This window comes from Emys orbicularis, chromosome 11 (genome assembly GCF_028017835.1).
Source record: "Emys orbicularis isolate rEmyOrb1 chromosome 11, rEmyOrb1.hap1, whole genome shotgun sequence".
Classification (NCBI taxonomy): Eukaryota; Metazoa; Chordata; order Testudines; family Emydidae; genus Emys; species Emys orbicularis.
Window position 1 is genome coordinate 588,595 of NC_088693.1, and position 19,529 is coordinate 608,123.

Here is a 19,529-nt window from a genome sequence, read left to right on the forward strand (position 1 = left end):
ATTTCCCTAACCAACCTTAAGCTAACTTGAATTCTTTAATTTTATACTTATCCTACAGTTTCCTCTTCTGTGAAATAGGGACAATGAGACTGACCTTCTCTGGGGAGCGGTGAAGACTGATTCACTCCTGCCTGGGAAGCTCTTTGGGAGCCAGATGGGACATGCCAGAGAAGGGGCAAGGCTGAGGGTGGTGCAGGTGTGGAGGGCTTTCTGGGGGCACTGCAATGTCTCACTGTGAGCTCTGTGCTGCGTTCCCAAGCAGCGGGACCTTGGCTAGTTCCCTTTGTTCCTGCTCCATGCAAGGAGAGCGACTGCACGCTCACTAGGCTAATTGGGAACAGTCTTTGGACTCCAGTGACACCTCCCCAGGCAGGCAGCCTGAGCCCCACTGCTCTTCATCTTCGCCCTTCTCCCCGCCCGCGGGCCTGCCCTGCCCGGGGTCCCACAGAACCGCTTGTTTCCAGGGCTGCGAGATGAACAAGGAGCCGGGTGGGGCAGAGTCTGGCTGGGCCTCATACAGAGATCGCTAACCCAAGGGGCAGCAAAGCCCCAAGCAGCCCATTCCCAGCTGGCGCCTCTGCCCCCCAGTCAACCCCCCGCTGGCCCATTCAGGCCCCCCAGGCCTAACCCTCGCTCTGCCCTGAGCAGACCATGCCTGGCTAGCCCCTCCGCTCCCCATCCAGCTCTGCCCCAAGCAGCCCATTCCTGGCTTGCCCCTCTGCCCCCCAGCCAACCCCTTCCCCCCATGGGCCCATCCAGCCCCCCCCAGGCCCACCCCCCGCTCTGCCCCAAGCAGCCCATTCCTGGCTTGCCCCTCTGCCCCCCAGCCAACCCCTTCCCCCCATAGGCCCATCCAGGCCCACACCCTGCTCTGCCCCAAGGGGCCCACTCCCACCTGGCCCCTCTGCCCCCCCAGCCAACCCCCCACTCTGCCCCCAGCAGCCCATGCCTGGCTAGCCCCTCTGCTCCCCATCCAGCCCCCCCAGGCCCACCCCCCGCTCTGCCCCGAGCAGCCCATGCCCGGCTAGCCCCTCTGCTCCCCATCCTGCCCCCCCAGGCCCACCCCCCGCTCTGCCCCGAGCAGCCCATGCCCGGCTAGCCCCTCTGCTCCCCATCCAGCCCCCCCAGGCCCACCCCCCGCTCTGCCCCGAGCAGCCCATGCCCGGCTAGCCCCTCTGCTCCCCATCCAGCCCCCCCAGGCCCACCCCCCGCTCTGCCCCGAGCAGCCCATGCCCGGCTAGCCCCTCTGCTCCCCATCCAGGCCCACCCCCCGCTCTGCCCCGAGCAGCCCATGCCCGGCTGGCCCCTCTACCCCCCCCCCTCCCACGGGCCCATCCAGACCCACCCCGCTCTCTACCCCCGAGGGAGGAGCCGGGAGGAGCCTGCGCGTTGCGGGACCCCCAGGCAGCGCGGCCCCGCCCCTCCCGCGCAAGCCCCGCCCCTAGCCCCGCCCGCGGGGAGCCGCCGGTGATGCCGCGCCGCGGGCGCGCGCCGGGCGGGGATTGGCGGGCGGGCGGTGACGCGGCGCTGCTGGCGCGGGGCGCGCGCGGACACGTCGCACCCGCCATGCGCCTCTCGCTGCTGCTGCCGCTGCTGCGGCCCGCGGCGCCCGTGGCCCTCGGGGTGTCGCTGGGGCTGACGCTCAGTCTGCTCAGCGCCGGCTGGGGCCAGGCGCCCTGCGGGCCGCGCGCCGCGCGCCGCCCCGCCTCCCCGCCGCGCGCCGGCCCCGCCCGCCAACCGCCGCCCGCCGCCGCCTGGGAGCCGCGCGTGCTGCCCGCCCGGCCCGCCGCGCCCGCGCGCGCCGCCAGCAAGGCCGTCAGGTGCCGGGGGGGGTTGGGGGGGCTGTGGGGTGAGTTGTTGGGGGGGTGTGGGTTGAGGGGATCTGTGGGGGATGTGGGTTGAGGGACTGAGGAAAAATGGGGGGCTGTGGGTTGGGGGAGATGTAGGGTGGGGGGGCCAGGGGACATGGGGGGGCTGTGGGTTGAGTTGTTGGGGGTGTGTGGGTTGAGGGGATCTGTGGGTTGGGGGGCTGTGGGAAGATGGAGGGTTGGGGGTGGGGGGGATGTAGGTTGAGGGGCCATGGGAAGATGGTGGGGGAGATGTGGGGGCCAGGGGGTTGTGGGGGCTGTGGGAAGACGGGGGGAGCTGGGTTTATGAAGTCACAAGTGAGGGGGGCCAGCTCTGCTCACCATCCGTGTCATGGATGGAGCTTCCCCTGCCTGGCGTCCTGCAGCCCCCATGCACCCAGTGCCCCCAGGGCTGCCCCCCCCCCCCGTATACGAGCCAGGCTCTGGGGCACTGGTACCTTCACTTACCATCCAATGGCACCTGCTGTGCCTGGCGCTTGCGCTGGGGTGCTCCGTGCCCGGGCTGGGCAAGCCCAAACCCCATGGGGCAGAGGGCACAGCTTGGGATGCTGAGGCGAATTGGTACAGGTGCCTGATGAGTCTGGCTCCCCGGTGCGGTAGGGTGGGGAGCGGGTGTGCCAAGCACCCTGAGGCTGCCTTCCTTGAACGGAACAGCCACTGCAAGGAGACGGAGCTCACCGGGAGAGATGAGGGGTGGTGGTGGTGGTGAGTGACGGGTCTGCCCCCTGGAAAGTAATTGGCAGCAGCCTGGCCCTGACCCTGCTGTTCCCCAGCCCATTTCATACCAGCTCCACAGCCAGACACCCAGCAGCTTTCGTCCCGTGTCCCGCGGCCCATCATAGTACAGGGATTGGGGTAATGGGGAGTGACCTTAAATGGGAGGCCTGGGGCAGGGGGAAGCTCAGAACTGCTGCACTGGGCAAGGTCTGTTACAGAACCACGGTACAGCTGCCTCTGGATGTGAAGCGCAAGGGTGATGCTGTGGGTCTGGGGGAGAAGTGCCTAGGTGGTGGCATGTAGCTTGTCCCTAGGGCAGTGGCTGCTGTGGTGGTTCATACTGGTGCAGCTTGCATGCTGTCTTGGAGCAGTCAGTGGGGACACCATGGGCAAATATGGGGCTCCGACTTGATGCAGAAGGGGCCCTGAAGGGGTTGGGCTTCAGCTGTGGCTCAGCAGGGTGAGTGCTGCTGGCTGGCCGGATGTGCTGCCTCCATCTGCTCAGTGAGACTGACTGGTTCAACGGTTTATTGGCCCTTCCAGGAGAGCGCAGGTCTCCGCTCCTGCCGCGCAGGAAGTCTTTCTGCAGAAATAGTTTCCTTTGGGAGCAACCTGGCGGTGCACAGCCGCTGCTGGCCGAGCTGGCAGTACCCCTGTTCCCAGTGCTGCTCCTCTGCATTCTCAGACTGTTCTTGCCCCCGTGCCTTGCCTTATCACAACATGTTTCCTGGCCTGGCGCCCGCCCCATTGTTGACTTGTTCTCGCTATTAGGAAGCTTTTTCTCTATCTAATGTCAACTTGCCCTGTGGTGGTTTGAGGTCATTCCACCTAGGGCTGCAATATCCCAAGCTAAGCAGGGTTGGCCTGGTCAGTATTTGGATGGGAGGCCTTTGTGGATATCCAGGTGCTACAGAGAACAGGGTGAGTGACTGCAGGAGCTGGTCCCTGGGCTCAGCGCTTGGCAGTGCTGGGGCCCCGGCAGGGTGCAGCACAGAGCGCCCAGGGAACGGGCCAGAGAACGAGCCCTCTTGTCCCCTGGAGGAGGCGAGAGGGCGGGAAGTGGAGGGGCTGAATGAGGCCACTGTGCGGGAGGCAGCAGCACGGGGTGGTTTCCTGTCTCTTGGCTGCACTGCATTGATTAAAACCCGAGTGATGTGAGAATCACGCAGCTCTGGCTGGGGCTGCTGTGAGTGGGGTTGGGCCCCCCAGCAGCCAGCACTGAGACCAGCTCTCTCTCACCCTCTTCACAGGCTTCAGGCGCCTTTCGTGCTGGTGCTGCCTTTCACAGCCTCCCACGTTTGGGCTCTGGGTCCGGTGCCCTGGGCTCAGGAGCTGAAATCCTCCCGCTTGGAGAACAGCAGAGGCCCTGTGATTGGGTGGGTGCTTGGGGAGAGCAGAGCCCAGCTGCCCCCCTCCATGGGCAGGAAGGGGCTGTCAGTGACTCACACTGCAGGAGTGGGTCTCTAGTCTCTCCCCCAGTGCTGGTGCTGCGTGGGCAGCGGGATGCCGGAGCTTGTCTCTTTTGAGCTGTAGGACTGTGACTTGACACAGCTCACTCTGTGTGAGGGATGGGTCTCCTAGCAAGGGGGAGCTGCAGCAAAGCAGGTGCCTGGATGGTGGGGGGCAGGAAATGCATGGGGCAGGGGTAGCAGAATGGGGGCTCTGGGAACTTGCTGTGCGCAGATCCTTTCCATGGGCAAAAAGCTGCCCTGGAGCTGGGATTCCTGCCTGAAACGTGGGCTTAGTGGTGAGGAGGTGCCATTGCTGCTGGGCTGTGGAGAGCCCCTCCCCTCCCTGCCCCTCATCAGGGGTCTGCCAATATCTTCCCACCAAGCAGACCGGGTCCCATCCCCAGCTGCCCCATCTCTGCTGCAGCAAGTTTCATAGATTCTAGGACTGGAAGGGACCTCGAGAGGTCATCAAGTCCAGTCCCCTGCCTCATGGCAGGACCAAATACTGTCTAGACCATCCCTGATAGACATTTATCTAACCTACTCTTAAATGTCTCCAGAGATGGAGATTCCACAACCTCCCTAGGCAATTTATTCCAGTGTTTAACCACCCTGACAGTTAGGAACTTTTTCCTAATGTCCAACCTAAACCTCCCTTGTTGCAGTTTAAGCCCATTGCTTCTTGTTCTATCTTTAGAGGCTAAGGTGAACAAGTTTTCTCCCTCCTCCTTATGACACCCTTTTAGATACCTGAAAACTGCTATCATGTCCCCTCTCAGTCTTCTCTTTTTCAAACTAAACACACCCAATTCTTTCAGCCTTCCTTCATAGGTCATGTTCTCAAGACCTTTAATCATTCTTGTTGCTCTTCTCTGGACCCTCTCCAATTTCTCCACATCTTTCTTGAAATGCGGTGCCCAGAACTGGACACAATACTCCAGCTGAGGCCTAACCAGAGCAGAGTAGAGCGGAAGAATGACTTCTCGTGTCTTGCTCACAAGTTAATGCATCCCAGAATCATGTTTGCTTTTTTTGCAACAGCATCACACTGTTGACTCATATTTAGCTTGTGGTCCACTATAACCTCTAGATCCCTTTCTGCCGTACTCCTTCCTAGACAGTCTCTTCCCATTCTGTATGTGTGAAACTGATTTTTTTTCCCTAAGTGGAGCACTTTGCATTTGTCTTTGTTAAACTTCATCCTGTTTAACTCAGACCATTTCTCCAATTTGTCCAGATCATTTTGAATTATGACCCTATCCTCCAAAGCAGTTGCAATCCCTCCCAGTTTGGTATCATCTGCAAACTTAATAAGCGTACTTTCTATGCCAATATCTAAGTCGTTGATGAAGATATTGAACAGAGCCAGTCCCAAAACAGACCCCTGCGGAACCCCATTTGTTATATCTTTCCAGCAGGATTGGGAACCATTAACAACAACTCTGAGTACGGTTATCCAGCCAGTTATGCATCCACCTTATAGTAGCCCCATCTAAATTGTATTTGCCTAGTTTATCGATAAGAATATCATGACCGTATCAAATGCCTTACTAAAGTCTAGGTATACCACATCCACCGCTTCTCCCTTATCCACAAGACTCGTTATCCTATCAAAGAAAGCTATCAGATTGGTTTGACAGGTTTTGTTCTTTACAAATCCATGCTGGCTATTCCCTATCACCTTACCACCTTCCAAGTGTTTGCAGATGATTTCCTTAATTACTCGCTCCATTATCTTCCCTGACACAGAAGTTAAACTAACTGGTCTGTAGTTTCCTGGGTTGTTTTTATTTCCCTTTTTATAGATGGACACTATATTTGCCGTTTTCCAGTCTTCTGGAATCTCTCCCGTCTCCCATGATTTTCCAAAGATAATAACTAGAGGCTCAGATACCTCCTGTATTAGCTCCTTGAGTATTCTGGGATGCATTTCATCAGGCCCTGGTGACTTGCAGGCATCTAACTTTTCTAAGTGATTTTTAACTTGTTCTTTTTTTATTTTATCTGCTAAACCTACCCCCTTCCCATTGGCATTCACTATGTTAGGCATTCCTTCAGACTTCTCGGTGAAGACCGAAACAAAGAAGTCATTAAGCATCTCTGCCATTTCCAAGTTTCCTGTTACTGTTTCTCCCTCTTCACTGAGCAGTGGGCCTACCCTGTCTTTGGTCTTCCTCTTGCTTCTAATGTAGTGATAAAAAATCGTCTTGTTTCCCTTTATTCCTGTAGCTAGTTTGAGCTCATTTTGTGTCTTTGCCTTTCTAATCTTGCCCCTGCATTCCTGTGTTGTTTGCCTATAAGTTCAGGCCTCTCGGCCTCACCTCCTTTGGGGCTGCCTCATGTTCATCACACCTCTGCTGCGCCAGCCTTACCCGCCGCGTCTCGCAGAACCTCTCCTTGCCCTGCCCTGCCCGGCATCCTCCCGTCAGTGCCCGCCAGTGGTGCAGCTGCCCTGTCATGGGCCTGCCAGTTGGTGTGAGCCACGCGGCAACCAGGAGAGCTGGGTTAATAGGTTTGGGACCCTTGAGCTGAGCCTCCTGCTACTGCCACCCTCCCCCATTGCACACCCAGCTGCCTAATTAGACTGAGCTCTTTGGGGCAGGGCCCACCCAGCTCTGGGTCTGCACAACCCTGGTGCACTAATCAGGGCGCTCTCTGCAGCCATCCATAAGGGACAGCCCCCAGCTGAGTGGGCGGGACTGTGGAGCTGTGACCCACCCTTGCCCCTGCCTGAGTGGGGCTGGCTGGTGTGCAGGGCCCACTGGAATCGGGCGCGTAGGCCTGTCCCTTACCAATGCCCTGGGGCAGGTGGGGGGCTGTCCCAGAGCTTCCCCTGGGCCTTGTGTCCGCCCTGGCGTGTGCTCCATTGAATGTGGGAGCCCTGGTGCGGTGACCAGGGGGCAGCTTTGCTGCATGTAGACGCCCTATCCAGAGACTCTCCTGGGCTGCCCCATGTTGCCAACAGGAAACTTCTGCACCCACCGAGGCCGGTGGGGGTGGGGGTCTCCATCCCAGGACATGCAGCTGCTTTGCTCCACTCAAGCTGCACCCTGCTCCCTCCCAAGAAGGGTTTGTTCGGGGTGCTGTGGTGCCCTGTCAGTGGGGGAGCATATCCCACCCCTCCTGCAGTCCAGTGGGCTCTGCATAGCGGCTCCCTGGCACAGACGGGGACCTGGCTCGGGCCCCCCTGGCACAGTTGTGGGTTGCAGCATGTGTCACAGGCCAGGCCCGTGGCGGCAACGGGAAGCCTGGGTTAGCAGTGGCTGGGTTGGTGCTGCCCGGGCCCATGGTGTCTGTGTCGCCCTGTGTGTGGCACGTTCCTTAACCTCTGGGGCCAAGGCAGGTCAAGTCCCCCTTCCCGGACGCTGGTTCGGGGGAGGGAAGGAGAAGCGTGGTCAGCAAACTCCCTTTCTCTCCACCCACGACATATATCCCGGGGCCACCGCTGCAGAGCTGGGAGGACACATGCTCACACACATCCCTCTCCCGGGCCCCACCCTGCCTTATCCTGCTCCTGTGTGGGGGATTAGGAATTAGCCTCTTTAGAGCACCACGTGGCTGCTGGAGCTGCAGAGGGCTGGGATGTCCCCTGGGCAGGGGAGGGGGTTCTGGAGGACCAGAGAGGCCCATCTGAAGGCTGGCTGTCGGCTGTTCTGGTCTGTATAGGTTTTATACTGTGCTTGTCCCTGCTGCATCTGGGCCCCTTCCAGTGGGGCATTCAGCCAAGTGACTCCACATCTGCCACGTGTTCGTTCTCTTGTCCGCTCCCCAAGGGAAGGGGCACGTGCTGCGGGGAGTCTGGATTTGGGTCTATTTTAATAATATAAATGTGCCTGTTGCTGTGTGTGCATTGGAGGAGGCGGGTCGAGAAAACATGCCTGATGCTTGGAGGCTTGTGAGAGTCCTTAGTTCATGGGGGTTCTGCTGGGGTTCCCCATAACCTGGGATGTCCCCTCACTTACTTCTGCCCTAGCTATTCACCCCCGCAATCCTCTTGGTGCCATGACATTCTCTGTGGGGAGGGAATCTCCATGCTTGGAGCTGAAGCTGAGACCTGGTGAGGGCACGTATTGGGTATCTGTGCTGGGGCAGTCTCTGTGCCGGGCTGGTGGGAGGGACCATTGGCTGCCCCTGTGTCAGTGTGGGAGTCCTGGGGGTCTCAGACACACGAGGGGCCCCTGCAGGCGTGGCTGGGGGATTAGCGGGTGTGGCCCAATGTGCAGAGCACTGGACTGGGATGCAGGAGCTCTGGGTTCTCTTCCTGGCGCTGCTACTGGCCTGCTGGGTGCTCTGGGGCCAGTCACTGCCCATCCCTACGATGGGATTGGTGACGCTGACGTCCTTGTGAACCGCTTTGAGAGCTGTGCAGGAAATGTGCCAGACAGGAGCAGGGCTAGCCAGGGCGGCGCTCTCTGCAAACAGGAGAAGGTGGCGAAGGGCAGCCGAGGTCACAGCGGCATTGGGGACTGCGGGAGGGGTTCTGCACCGGGGCGGGGCTGTGAGAACAGGGTAGTTCGCTGGTGATGTGAGGGGATGCCATGGGGGGAGGGGGCTTGTGGCTCCGGCTGGGGACTTGCTGTGTATCCTGCCCCACCCAGCCCCTGTCTCCCGCTCCCCAGCCCTTGCCCTGAATCTATCCTGCCCCCTGCCCTGGAAGGACCCCTGCTGGGCAGAAATGGGGATAGCTGGTCATCACCTACCCCTCTGCCCCGCACCCCTGCATCTCTGCAAGCTTCCTCACAGCAGTGCCCTGCCTGAATCCAGCCCTACTCAGTGGCTCAGACGCAGCTCATCTGTGGTTTGGGGAGAAGCCCAGAAATCCAGAGCTGTGCCTGGGTGCTGTGACTCGCATGGTCAGCGGGATCAGCCCTGTGGGGCTTGGGCAGGTTTGAGCCTGGCTGGCTGGTGGCAGGTTCCCTGGGCTGGGGAAAAGGTTCCCTGACGTGCACTCTCTGCCCTTCCAGGACGCGGTACATCAGTACGGAGCTGGGCATCCGGCAGCGGCTCTTTGTGGGCGTGCTCACCTCCAAGAACACGCTGAACACGCTGGCTGTGGCCGTGAACCGCACACTGGGGCATCGGCTGGAGCGGCTGGTGTACTTCACGGGCACGCGGGGCCGCAAGGTGCCGCACGGCATGACAGTGGTGACGCATGGCGACGAGCGGCCCATTTGGAACATGTACCAGACCATCAAGTACATGCTGGACCACTACGTGGGCGACTTCGACTGGTTCTACCTGGTGCAGGACGACACCTACACTGAGGCCCATCGTGTCAGCCGCCTGGTCGCCCACCTCAGCATCGACACCCTCCTCTATCTGGGCCGGCCTGAGGAGTTCATTGGTGGCGACACCGAAGGACGCTACTGCTACGGTGGCTTCGGCTACCTGCTCTCCCGCAGTCTGCTGCTGCGCCTGCAGCCCCACCTGGAGAACTGCCGCAACGACATCCTGAGCGCCCGGCCCGACGAGTGGCTGGGGCGCTGCATCATCGACTACACGGCAATCAACTGCGTGGAGGAGCACGAGGTCAGAGTGCCCCCCTCGCCCCCACCCTGGCCCCCTTCCCCAGTCAACCTCCACCCTGACCCCCTCCTCCCCATCAACCCTCACCCCTTCATTGATTCCCTGCCTCCATCAACCCCTGGCCCCTCACCCCCACACTGACCCCCCTGACCCCATCAACCCCCACCCTGGCCCCCTGCCCCAATCAACCTCCACCCCCACCCTGGCCCCCTGCCCCCATCAACCTCCACCCTGGCCCCCTCCTCCCCATCAACCCTCACCCCTTCATTCATTCCCTGCCTCCATCAACCCCCTGTCCCCTCACCCCCACACTGGCCCCCTTCCCCCATCATCCCTCACCCCCACCCTGACCCCCTCTATCCCCACCCTGGCCTCCTGCCCCCATCAATCCCCACCCCTACCCTGCCCCCCTGCCCCCATCAACCCTCACCCCTTCATTGATTCCCTGCCGTCATCAACCCCTGGCCCCTCAACCCCCCACTGACCCCCCTGACCCCATCAACCCCTGCCCCCTCACCCCCACACTGACCCCCCCTGACTCCATCAACCTCCACCCCCACCCTGGCCCCCTGCCCCCATCAACCTCCACCCTGGCCCCCTCCTCCCCATCAACCCTCACCCCTTCATTCATTCCCTGCCTCCATCAATCCCCTGTCCCCTCACCCCCACACTGGCCCCCTTCCCCCATCATCCCTCACCCCCACCCTGACCCCCTCTATCCCCACCCTGGCCGCCTGCCCCCATCAATCCCCACCCCTACCCTGCCCCCATCAACCCTCACCCCTTCATTGATTTCCTGCCGTCATCAACCCCTGGCCCCTCAACACCCCCCCTGACCCCCCTGACCCCATCAACCCTTGCCCCCTCACCCCCACACTGACCCACACTGACTCCATCAACCTCCACCCCCACCCTGGCCCCTTGCCCCAATCAACCTCCACCCCCACCCTGGCCCCCTGCCCCCATCAACCTCCACCCTGGCCCCCTCCTCCCCATCAACCCTCACCCCTTCATTGATTCCCTGCCGTCATCAACCCCTGGCCCCTCAACCCCCCACTGACTCCCCTGACCCCATCAACCCCTGCCCCCTCACCCCCACACTGACCCCCCCTGACTCCATCAACCTCCACCCCCACCCTGGCCCCCTGCCCCCATCAACCTCCACCCTGGCCCCCTCCTCCCCATCAACCCTCACCCCTTCATTCATTCCCTGCCTCCTTCAACCCCTGGCCCCTCAACCCCACACTGACCCCCCTGATCCCATCAACCCCTGCCCCCTCACCCCCAACCTGACCCCCCTGACCCCATCAACCTCCACCCCCACCCTGGCCCCCTGCCCCCATCAACCTCCACCATGGCCCCCTCCTCCCCATCAACCCTCACCCCTTCATTCATTCCCTGCCTCCATCAATCCCCTGTCCCCTCACCCCCACACTGGCCCCCGACCCCCTCTATTCCCACCCTGGCCGCCTGCCCCCATCAATCCCCACCCCTACCCTGCCCCCATCAACCCTCACCCCTTCATTGATTTCCTGCCGTCATCAACCCCTGGCCCCTCAACCCCCCCCTGACCCCCCTGACCCCATCAACCCCTGCCCCCTCACCCCCACACTGACCCCCCCTGACTCCATCAACCTCCACCCCCACCCTGGCCCCTTGCCCCAATCAACCTCCACCCCCACCCTGGCCCCCTGCCCCCATCAACCTCCACCATGGCCCCCTCCTCCCCATCAACCCTCACCCCTTCATTCATTCCCTGCCTCCTTCAACCCCTGGCCCCTCAACCCCACACTGACCCCCCTGACCCCATCAACCCCTGCCCCCGCACCCCCACACTGACCCCCCTGACCCAATCAACCTCCACCCCCACCCTGGCCCCCTGCCCCCATCAACCTCCACCATGGCCCCCTCCTCCCCATCAACCCTCACCCCTTCATTCATTCCCTGCCTCCATCAACCCCCTGTCCCCTCAACCCCACACTGACCCCCCTGACCCCATCAACCTCCACCCCCACCCTGGCCCCCTGCCCCCATCAACCTCCACCCTGGCCCCCTCCTCCCCATCAACCCTCACCCCTTCATTCATTCCCTGCCTCCATCAACCCCTGGCCCCTCAACCCCACACTGACCCCCCTGACCCAATCAACCTCCACCCCCACCCTGGCCCCTTTCCCCAATCAACCTCCACCCCCCACATTGGCCCCCTCTGCCCCATCAACCCTCACCCACTCATTGATCCCCTGCCCCCTTTGCCCCCACACTGACCTCTCTGCCCTGTGACGGGTTTCCCCCAGGGTGCCGCCTGGAACTGGGGTACCACTGAGCCCGCCTGACCCACCAGCATGGGTTCACTTTGCACTATACTGCTGTGCAGCCTGGCAAGCCCTCCCCCAGGCTTCAGCCTGCACTTTACCAGCACACACACAGGTAGGGACACACCCGCTGCAGGAACACACACACGCCGAAATCAGCTCTGCGTGGGAAGGCTCAGCTAAGAACATAAGAACATAAGAACATAAGAAAGGCCGTACTGGGTCAGACCAAAGGTCCATCTAGCCCAGTATCTGTCTACCGACAGTGGCCAATGCCAGGTGCCCCAGAGGGAGTGAACCTAACAGGCAATGATCAAGTGATCTCTCTCCTGCCATCCATCTCCATCCTCTGATGTACAGAGGCTAGGGACACCATTCTTACCCATCCTGGCTAATAGCCATTTATGGACTTAGCCACCATGAATTTATCCAGTCCCCTTTTAAACATTGTTATAGTCCTAGCCTTCACAACCTCCTCAGGTAAGGAGTTCCACAAGTTGACTGTGCGCTGCGTGAAGAAGAACTTCCTTTTATTTGTTTTAAACCTGCTGCCTATTAATTTCTTTTGGTGACCCCTAGTTCTTGTATTATGGGAATAAGTAAATAACTTTTCCTTATCCACTTTCTCAACATCACTCATGATTTTATACACCTCTATCATGTCCCCCCTTAGTCTTCTCTTTTCCAAACTGAAGAGTCCTAGCCTCTTTAATCTTTCCTCATATGGGACCCTCTCTAAACCCTTAATCATTTTAGTTGCTCTTTTCTGAACCTATACTAAAGGAACTGCCCAGTACTCAAGTGAACACCCCCCTCTAGAGGGTAAACCCAAAAATATACCGGCTTGCACCGCACAGAGATCTGTACAGCGTAAGCTCATGAAATTCGCCCCCTTCCTCAATGTGGAGAGGAATATACACAGCTTTCTGCCCCAAGTATGATTTCCCCACACTGGTTTTAGACAAAACAAAACCAAGTTTATTAACTACAAAAGATAGATTTTAAGTGATTATAAGGGATAGCAAATGGATCAAAGCAGATTACCTAGCAAATAAAACAAAAACACAAACTAAGCTTAATATACTAAAGAAATTGGATATGAGTAGCAAATTCTCACCCAAAGGGTATGTCTACACTTGCAGAGTTTTTGCGTTGTCAGTTTCACCGGTGATAGGGAACCAGTGAAAGTAAAGCGCTGGTTTGTGTACTCACTTAATTCCTCAGGCATCAGAGTGTTTACATTAGCAGCACTTCCATCGCTCCTCCCTGCTGTCTGGCTGCTTTCCCCGCCACATCTACAAGCAAAGGGAAAGGGAGTTTCAAACTTCCTGGGGCTTACAGGGGGAGGGGCGGACGTCCCTTTACCTGGCGTCAGAGCAGTGGAGATGCTGGCCAGAGTGGTCACTTTTGGAACTGTGGGATATCCTCTGGAGGCCAAAAAGTGTTTACACAGGTAGAACCCCATCTCAGGGCCTGCAGTACCAGTACTTGGAGCTGGGATTAGGGTGTGATTTGGGGCAAGCATGACCCCCTCTCTCTCCGGTTCAGGGCCTGCGGTACCAGTACTTTGAGCTGGGGAAGAACACGGACCCGGAGCGGGAGAGCGACCCCCGTTTCCAGAGCGCGTTCACTGCCCATCCCGTGCTGGACGCTGTCCAGATGTACAGGTTGCACAAGCACTTTGCCCAGGTGGAGCTGGAGAGGACCTACCAGGAGATCCAGCAGCTCCAGGTGAGGCCTGGCACCGGGGGAGGGGAAGTGTAGAGGGGACGGGCCCAGAGCTCTGAGTCAGATGGGCAGGGAGCAGCCTGGCTACGGCTTGTGTCACCTTGCTCCAGGGAGGCGTCTCATTCAATCTCAATCTGCTTTACCTGCCTTAACGAGGCAGCCAGAGCACAGAATCCCCACGGCCTGTGCCCTGGCGCAGGGGCCAGGCACCTTCCTTCACCCTCTGTGCTGGTGATCGACCCTGGCCGAGACGGTTCTGCCAGGAGAATGGGCCTGCCAGGGTGGCGGAGCATGCTCTCTGCGGGCAGTTACTCTGATGGATCTGGGCTGGCCTGATCTCTGAGCTCAGCCTGGCACTATTGCCCGGCTCAAGTGCACCCACTGCTGGCTGCCCTCCTCCTGCAGGGTTTCATCCGTTTGTTTATTTTAAAGGCAGAAAGGATCCCTGTGATGGAGGTTATGCTCTGACCTCTGCATAACACAGGCCGAGAATGTCCTCAAAACAGTCCCTGGCTGAACTAGAGCAGATCTTCTAGGAATGTCTAGTCTTGATTTAAAAACTTCCGGTGCTAGGGAATTTTCCATGACCCTTGGTAAAGAGTTCCAGTGGGTAATTACTGTCACTTTAAAATGTGCACCTAATTTCTAGGCTGAATTTGTCTAGCTTCAACTTCCAGCCATTGGATCATGTTAGACCTTTCTCTGCTAGATAGAAGAACCTTCTACTATCAAATTTCTGTTCCCCGTGTAGGTACTTGTAGACATGATCAAGACACCCCTTAACCTTCTTTTTGTTAAGCTCCTTGAGTCTGTCACTATAAGGCAGGTCTTCCAATCTGTTAATCATTCTTGTGGCTCTTCTCTGAACCCTCTCCAATTCATCAACACCCTTGAATTGTGAACAGCAGAATAGGACACAGGATTCCAGCAGCCATTGCACCAGTGCCGAATACAGAGGTAATATAATACCCCTTCTCCTACTTGATATTCTAAGGATGGCATTAGCCCCTTTGGCCACAGCATTTCACTGGGAGCTCATGTTCAGCTGGTTATCCACCACGACCCGCTGCTTCCCCAGATACAATTCCCCATTCTGTAAGTATGGCTACATTCTTTGTTCTTAGATGTATGTCTTTGCATTTGGCCGTACTAAAAACGCATTGTTTGCTTGCGCCCAGCTTACCAAGAAATCCAGGTCATTCTGTATTGATGATTTGTCTCTCTTCTTTCTTTATTTTCCCCCCAGTCTCTGTCATCTGCAAACTTTTTCAGTGATTTTGTTTTTTCAAAGCCATTGATAAACATGCTAAATAGCATAGGGCCATAAACTGTTCCCTGCAGGACCCCATTAGAAACACGCCGGCTCAATGGTGATTTCCCATTTACAATTACATTTTGACCTAGTAGCCAGTCTTTAATCCATTTAACGTGTGGCCATGTTGATTTTTTTTTGTATTTTTCTAGTTTATTAATTGAGTTGTCACGTGGTGCCAAATCAAACCCCTTACAGAACCGTGTAGATGTAATATATTTACTAACCGTTATCAACCAAGCTTGTAATCTCATAAAAAAAACATCGTTATTCTGACAAAATCTATTTTCCATAAACCCATGTTGATTGGCATTAATTACATTACCTTCTTTTAATTCTTTATTAATGGAGTCCCGTTTCAACTGTCCCATTATTTTGCCTAGGGCTGATGTCAGACAGATAGGCCTATAATTCCTCAGGTCATCCCGTTTACCCTTTTTGAATATTAACACAATAGCTTTCTGCCAGTCCTCCGAAAATTCCCCAGGGTTCCATGACTCGTTAAAAATCAACATTAATGGTCTGGAGACTTTCTGTGCCAGCTCTTCTAAAACTCTTGAAGGCAGGTTATCCAGACCTGCTGATTTAAAAATGTCTGAATTTAATAGTTGCTGTTTAACATCTCCAGAGTTACTCTTGGAATGGAAAGTATTTTGATCATCATGTGACATGACGACGACATCTGGCTTTTTTCCACCTCCCGAACAGAAATATTTATTGAACACTTCAGCTTTTTCGCATTATCATTGACAGTTCTACCATTTGCATCTAGTCATGGGTAGGGTTCCTTTGGCTCTTGATATACTTTAAACCCCCTCCTTTTTATTGTCTGTAACTCTGCTGGGCGGGTGCCACCTGCACTGAGCCGGCTGGGACGGAGCCGCAAGTCGCTCTGGTAACAGGAATCGCGACTGGGTGTCCGTCTGTACCGAAGCCAGAGCTCTTGGCCCTGGCCTCGGGAGATAATGCCCTGGCCCCTGACCTTCCCGGTGCCTGTGAATCCCCACGGCCATGTGGAGGCCCCTCTGAGTGTCCCTGTTGTTAGTGTTTGACGTGTAACAAATCCTGGAGCCCCGAGTAAGTACCTGGGGTCTGGAGAAAAGCCAACATGGCGCCAGCCTGCGAGTGTGTGTGGCTGAATCACAGGTTTCGATGATAAAGGTAACTGTGTTACCATGATATACCGAGATGCTGTAAGGCATGTTTTAGCCCCACATGGTGTTTTTGATTAAACAAAAAAACTCAGCACTCCACAAAATCAATGCAGCCTGTCTGAAATGGATTAAAAACCGGTGAACAGATCTCCAGAAGTCATTCTAAATGGGAAATTGTCATCCGCTGGGGGTCTGTCTATTGGGGTCCTGCAGGGCTTTGTTCTTGGCCCAGTGCTATTCAATATCTTTTATCGGTGAAGTGGAATTCAAATAAAATCACTGCTGGTAAAATCTGCAAATGACACAAATTGGTTGAGTTGTAAATAAGGATGGGGACAGGTCTGTGACACAGCCTGGCCTGGATCATGAACAACGTATGTTTTAACACCACCAAATGCGAGGTCATACACCTAGGAAAAAAGACTGTAGGTCACACTTACGAGATGGGGACTGTATCCTGGACACATTGAACAGGATTTAGGGGTCACGGTAGGTAACCAATTGAACGTGAGTGCCCAGTGCAGTGCTGTAGCTAAATGGGCGAACGTGATCCCTAGCTGTATAAGCAGGGGAATGCCAGGTGGAAGCAAGGAGGTGGTATTCCCTCTGTGTATGGGCGTTAGACAGCAGGACTGCATACTGTGTCCAGTTCTGGTGTCAACCCTTCAAACAGAGCATTGGAAAAACGGGGTCTCGGAAAAGAGCTACAGAAGGGATTTGAGATCTGAAAAGCTGCCTGACAGGGAGAGACTAAGGCAGCTCAATCTATTCAGTTCATCCAAGAGAAGGCTATGAAGTGCCTTGGGCACACGCACTGTACAAGTACTGACGCAGGTAGATTTCTCCTGACCGAGGTCTCTAATCCAGCAGACAAGGCAGAGCGAGACCCAGTGGCTGGAGCTGAAGTGAGACCCGTTCAGAGTAGAAATGAGGCACAGATGTTTAACGGGGCGGGGAATTAACCACTGGCACAGGTCACCTAGGGACCAGACTGAGTTCTAAAGGTCCTGCCCCAGCTCAGCCAGGAGTGGGAGGCTGGATGCAGGAGTTGCTGGGGAGGATCTCAGACTGGGAGAGGGGGTTGGACCCTTCTGGCCTGTCTGTGAATTTGTAAACGTTTTATGATGGTAGCGCCCACAGGCCCTGTCGTGCCGGGTGGGCATGGTCAGAGCCAGTCCCTGCCCTGAAGGGCTCAGCCTGAAGACCCAGCCGAGGGGGGGAGGCGGGAGCCGGGCCCAGGACGGCCGAGGGGGGGAGGCGGGAGCCGGGCCCGGGACGGCCGAGGGCGGGAGGCGGGAGCCGGGCCCGGGACGGCCGAGGGGGGGAGGCGGGAGCCGGGCCCGGGACGGCCGAGGGGGGGAGGCGGGAGCCGGGCCCGGGACGGCCGCGGGGGGGAGGCGGGAGCCGGGCCCGGGATGGCAGATGAGCTGGGGGGAGGCGGGAGCCGGGCCCGGGACGGCAGATGAGCTGGGGGGAGGCGGGAGCCGGGCCCGGGACGGCAGATGAGCTGGGGGGATTGGCCAACCAGCAGGGGTCACTGTAGGGTTTGTGTAACTTTGGGGAGAGCCGGCTGAGGAATAGTCGCAGCTCCTTATCGGAAGGGTTGGTGCTGCCATCTGGTGGGGGAATGTGTCCTTGCATAGCTAACAGACTGCGTCCCCGTCCCCTGGAGTGACAAGGTGGGGGAGGTCATATCTTTTATTGGACCAACTTCGTCTGGCGAGAGAGACGCTTTCGAGCCACACAGAACTCCCCTAGAAACTCTGGGATTTGATAGGAAACCGGGAGTGACTGTGTGCCTGGGAGGAGCTAGGCCAAGCCGTGGAGGGTTGGTGTGGGGGACTGGAGGGTGTCTTGTTCCTGCTTCAACTTCCCTCCCTCCTCGTGCAGCTGGAGATCCAGAACACCAGCAGCCTGTCTGCGGACGGAGACCACGGCGCCATATGGCCCGTGGGCATCACACCCCCGTTCCAGCCCAAGACGCGCTTCGAGGTTCTGCGCTGGGACTACTTCACGGAGGAGCAGTTGTACTCGTGCGTGGATGGTTCCCCCAAGTGCGAGCTGCATGGCGTGGACATGGCTGACGTGGCCGACGTGGTAGCCATGGCCATGGAGGAGCTGAACCGCAAGTACCAGCCCGTGCTGCACATTCGCAAGCAGCAGCTGGTGAACGGGTACCGGCGCTTTGACCCCACACGGGGCATGGAGTACACGCTGGACCTGCAGGTGGAGGTGGTGACGCAGAAAGGGCACAGCCGCTCGGTCGTCAAGCGCGTGCACCTGGTACGGCCCCTCAGCGAGGTGGAGATCATCCCCATGCCCTACGTGACTGAGGCCAGCCGCATCAACGTCATCCTGCCGCTGACGGCGCACGACCGGGACCACGCTAGCCACTTCCTGGAGGTGTACGCGGCGGCCGCCTTCGAGAGCAGTGAGAACGCCGTGCTCACCTTCCTCTTCATCTATGACCCCTTCGAGGCCCAGCAGGTGGCACAGAACGACATCTTCGCCCCAGTCAAGGCCAGGATCGCAGAGTACGAGCGCAAGTACGCCGAGTTGAAGATCCCCTGGATCAGCGTCAAGACAGACGCGCCCTCCCAGATCAAGGTCATGGACATCATCTCCAAGAAGCACCCCGTGGACACGCTTTTCTTTGTGGCCAGCGTGGACACCGAGGTTACCACTGACTTCCTGAACCGCTGCCGCATGAACACCATCAACAGCTGGCAGGTCTTCTTCCCCATCCACTTCCAGGGCTACAACCCGGCCATCGCCTACCACAACCAGGCGCCGCCCGCCACCCTGGATCTGATGCGGGACGCTGGGCGCTTCGACCGAGACATCTTCCACGAGGCCTGCTTCTACAACGCCGACTACATGGCTGCGCGCACCCGCATGGCGGGCGACGTGCAGGAGAACGAAGACATTTTGGAGACCCTGGACATCTACGACATGTTCATCAAGTACTCCAGCCTGCACGTCTTCCGAGCCATGGAGCCCGCCCTCCTGCAGCGCTACCGGCAGCACGTCTGCAACCCCCGCCTCAGCGAGGAGATCTACCACCGCTGCATGCAGAGCAACCTGGAGGGGCTGGGCTCCCGCTCTCAGCTGGCCATGGTGCTCTTCGAGCAGGAGCAGGGCAACAGTACCTGAGCTGCAGGAGGGGCTGGCTCGCCCAGCCTCCCCATGGCCTGCCCCACCTGCTCTGGCTCTGGTTGTTCTCCCCCTCCCACGTGGTGCAGCAGGCACTCTGCTGGTCGGAGGGGAAGCTCCCTGCAGACAATGGGCTGGATGGGGGCGGGGGAGTGTGGGGGATGGGCTCAGACCATCAGCTCTAGACTAGTGCTGGCACTGGCTGGGCTGGGGCACTGATAGGGGACCTGTGATCTCCTGGGGCTGGGGAGACTCACCTGGGAGCTGGTTAGAGGATGGGGCTGGGAGCCAGGCCGCCTGGGTTCTGA

At 58.0% G+C, this 19,529-nt stretch overlaps 1 protein-coding gene across 2 annotated transcripts; it reads left to right on the top strand.

Moving 5' to 3' along the window:
* The first annotated feature begins 1,566 nt into the window (after positions 1–1,566).
* Positions 1,567–19,221, top strand: CHPF (chondroitin polymerizing factor). 2 transcript variants are annotated; one of them, XM_065413639.1, is made up of 4 exons: positions 1,567–1,820; positions 9,001–9,565; positions 13,423–13,605; positions 17,959–19,221. In XM_065413639.1, exons 1-4 carry the CDS (start codon positions 1,567–1,569, stop codon positions 19,219–19,221), a joined length of 2,265 nt encoding a protein of 754 aa, XP_065269711.1. The 2 variants fall into 2 exon arrangements, with proteins under 2 accessions (XP_065269711.1, XP_065269713.1); XM_065413641.1 differs by lacking the exons at positions 1,567–1,820; positions 13,423–13,605 and having other exon boundaries at positions 9,158–9,565.
* The last annotated feature ends 308 nt before the right edge of the window (positions 19,222–19,529 follow it).